Source organism: Symphalangus syndactylus, chromosome X (genome assembly GCF_028878055.3).
Source record: "Symphalangus syndactylus isolate Jambi chromosome X, NHGRI_mSymSyn1-v2.1_pri, whole genome shotgun sequence".
Classification (NCBI taxonomy): domain Eukaryota; kingdom Metazoa; phylum Chordata; class Mammalia; order Primates; family Hylobatidae; genus Symphalangus; species Symphalangus syndactylus.
In genome coordinates this window covers 155,220,175-155,223,697 of record NC_072447.2, presented here as the reverse complement: position 1 = coordinate 155,223,697, position 3,523 = coordinate 155,220,175, and the positions used below count along the sequence as shown (strand labels likewise).

General features: G+C 43.3%; 1 protein-coding gene across 2 annotated transcripts; it reads right to left on the bottom strand.

The window, feature by feature from the left end:
* Nucleotides 1-1,726: 1,726 nt before the first annotated feature.
* On the bottom strand, nucleotides 1,727-2,461 carry LOC129476270 (chondrosarcoma-associated gene 2/3 protein). Of its 2 annotated transcripts, none has more exons than XM_055269056.2 (2): nucleotides 2,094-2,461; nucleotides 1,727-1,934 (listed from the first exon to the last, which is right to left on the bottom strand). In XM_055269056.2, the coding sequence occupies exons 1-2, from the start codon at nucleotides 2,405-2,407 to the stop codon at nucleotides 1,865-1,867; spliced, it is 384 nt and encodes a 127-aa protein (XP_055125031.1). In that variant the 5' UTR covers nucleotides 2,408-2,461; the 3' UTR covers nucleotides 1,727-1,864. The 2 variants fall into 2 exon arrangements, with proteins under 2 accessions (XP_055125031.1, XP_055125032.1); XM_055269057.2 differs by having other exon boundaries at nucleotides 2,145-2,461.
* Between the last annotated feature and the right edge of the window lie 1,062 nt (nucleotides 2,462-3,523).

Here is a 3,523-nt window from a genome sequence, read left to right as displayed (position 1 = left end):
ACCCTTGGCACAGAAGGGGACAGGTGTCCTAGGGCAGTGATCGCTGGCCTATGTGGCCAGCTGACAGTGTCTCGGGTAGTGGGCTGGGGCTGGACCAAGGTGTGTACGTGAGCAGGTTGTATGGCAAGGCAGTGGAGGTGGCAGCTTTCCTTGTTAAACTGATGGGGACGTGTGGGGTCCAATACAGGAAGCATCCTGTTGGGATCATCCTCACCTCCGTGACAGTGTTTGGGCCTGGGGAGAAGGCTTCTGCCGTGACCCTCTCCGTGGTAGTTTCCACAGGATTTCTGAACTCAAGTGAGCACAGGTGAAGGAACTGTGGGTTTCTTCATGTAGGCAGGAGGCCCAGGACGGGCAGACTCCATAATTTGAACCAAAGAATTCCCATACCTGGTACTTTCATTCATTTCACGCATTTATTCATTCCTATAGAAAACTTTTATTGAATATATGCTGAGGAAACACCAAGTCAACAAAAGAAAGTGCCAAGGCCCTTAATTAGGTCTGCAGGGAGTGGGGGGATATGGTGAGGTGGTGTGAATCGCCCATCAGAGCCAGGGAGGCCAGGAAGGCAGAGCCAGACTTGGGGACTGGCAGTGTGCAAGAAAAGGAGCGACAGCCTGTGTCCAGGCCAGAAAGCTCTCCTTCTGTGACACAATTGATCTGGTTTTCTTCCTGGATGCTGCCTGTGTGTGAAAGCAACTGCTGCTTTCTATGCCTACCTGCCTTTGTTAACAGGGAAAATGCTCTTTGGTTGGTGGATGCTCACTTCTGCTCACCTTGGATCACTTCTACTGAAGAGATGGTTTGACAGCAAGAAGACAGGAAGAAACTTTTGGGGATGATGAACATATTTTTCACCTTCACTGTGGTTGTGGTTTCAAGGGACTAAACATTTCTCAAAACTCTTTGATTTGTTTCTCAGTACTTAGGAGAAAAAGTAAGCAGAAAACCAGGAATGATATAGATGACCTGAAAAGCACCATTAATTACTCTGACTAAATAAAAGAATAAGAAAAGCACCGCATTCAACCATAGCAGAATAAACAATCCTCTCAAGTGTGCATGAAATATCTCCCAAGATAGATGGTATTCTGGGCCATCAAACAAAGCTTACAAATCGAAAAGAATAGAAATAATAGAAAGCCTCTTCTTAGACCACAATACAATTAAACTCAAACCCAAACACCAAGATATCTGAAAAATGCCCAAATATTGGAAATTTTAAAATATGCTCCTAAATAACCTATGGGTCAAAGAGGGAGTCTCAGGAGAATTTTAAAAATACATTAAGTTGAATGAAAATAAAAATATACATACAAAAATGGGATTCAGCTAAAGTGTGTCCTTGAGGGAAATGTATAGCGTATTTTAAATGTTTATATTAGAAAATGAAATCTAAAATCAATAACCAAAACTTTCACCATAGGAAACCAAAGAACGAAGAGCAAGTTGAATTAGAGAAATTGTAGAGGATCCCCCCTCCCGTCCCACACTCCCACCTCTTCCCCCTTACTCCCTACCCCTACCATTTGAGACACACAGACACACACATCATTTTGCAACATGTTCACTTTATTTTCATCACTATGGGGCATATCCTTTGGGGTGTAAAATGTACTCTATACCCGGTTGGCTACTTATCTGGGGTTAGACCTCTGGAGACTTTTCAGATAGCCTTGAGGTTTCTAGCCTTGCCCTGGAATTACTGGCTGCCCAAAGAGACGCTGGAGAAGCTGCTGGTCTCCTTGCCCTTGTGGTCCTACTGTGGCTCATTTTGACTGAGTTCCTCCTTCGGCTGGTCAGAGTGGCTGGATAGTGTTGGCCCACTCCATTCCTCAGGTGTTTTTGAAGCGGTGGTCTTTTAGGGAGAGCCTTTTGTTCCTGGAACTTCCTTGACGGGTCCTTTTTCCCTTCCGGGTTGTCTTGGGAACCTGGAAGGACAACAGGGAGATCAAAGAAGGGCACTGGTTTGGGGAAGAGGATGGAGGAGGGGTGAGAACAGGGGCTTCACAGAGAAATGGTACAGGCTGGGGTGGGGGTTGTGCCAGGGGAGGACAGGGTAGGAGTCAGAGCTTGGGTAGGCCGTTCACTTTGATAAGGCTTCTGGGCCAGGGTTGAGAGGATGCTTTCCATGTTCTTGCCTCTTTGGTGTTGGTGGGTGGTTGTTGAACAATGGGCTGGAGGCTCGTGGTTTCCCGGACATCTTCACCAGACCAACGTCTCTCAATAGTCTACTCCAGTCCACCTGGTCTCTCCATGCCTCCTCCAGGACAGTGAAGGCAGGCCAGCAGGCTAGAAACTCACACCGCATTTTTATGTTAGTCTTGTGGTAGAATTCCTTTTCCAGGAAACCTTGGTCTTTTCTCTTAACACCTTCAACTAATTGGATGAGACCCATCCACATTATGGAAGTTAAACTGCTTTCCTTAAAGTCAACTGATTGTAAATGCTGATCACATCTACAAAACACCTTCACAGCAATATCTAGACTACTGTTTGACCACACAACTGAGCAGTATAACCTAGACAAGTTGACACATAATACTAGCCATTGCACATATCTTGCACCATACAGAAATGTAACTCAAAATGAACTGCGGACTTTATATGTCAAAATTACTTTTTTTTTTTTTTCTAGGAGGAAAGAAAAAAAATTGTGTTACCTGAGGTTATGTCTTAGTCAGCTCAGGCTGCCATAACAAAATGCCATTGACTGAGTAGCTAAAACAACAAAAATTTATTTTTTTTTCACAGTTTTGAAGTCTGGAAGTCCTAGATCAAGGACTGGCGGGGTTGGCTTCTGGTGATGGCCTTACTCGTGGCTTGTAGATGGCCCTTTATTAATATGCCCATTCTTGGCCTTTCCTCTGGGCATGTGCAGAGAGAGAGAGAAAGAAAGAGAGAGAAAGAGAGAGAGAGAGAAAGGTCATGCAGGCACAAAAGTACTTTCTTCTGTCTCTTCTCCCTTCTTATAACTACACTAATTCTATGGGATCAAGGTCTCACCCTTCTGGCCTCTTTTAACATTAATCACTTCCTTAGAAGCCTCATGTCCAAATACAGACACCCTGGGGCTGAGGGCTTCAAAATATGAATTTGGTGGAGGACATAAGCATTAGCAAAGAATAGACACATAGACTAATAAAACAGAATAGAGCTCAGAAATAGACCTGCACACATATAGTCAGGTGATTCACAACAAAGGCAATAATGGTGAAAGTACAGGTTTTCCAACAAAAGGTGCCTGACCAATTAGACATCTATATACAAATTATAATAACCTGGACATATCCTTACATATTCCATGAAAACTCACTCAAGATACATCATAGGTCTAATGAAAAGTGCAAAAACAATACAACCACTATAAGAAAACATAAGAGAAAATCCACATAACTTTGAGTTTGGTGATGAGTTTTTAAATTCAACACCAAAAGCATGATCAAGGAAAGAAAAATTTGCCAAGCTGATTTTATTAAAATAAACATCATGTGCTCTTCAAAAGACAGTGTTAAGAGAA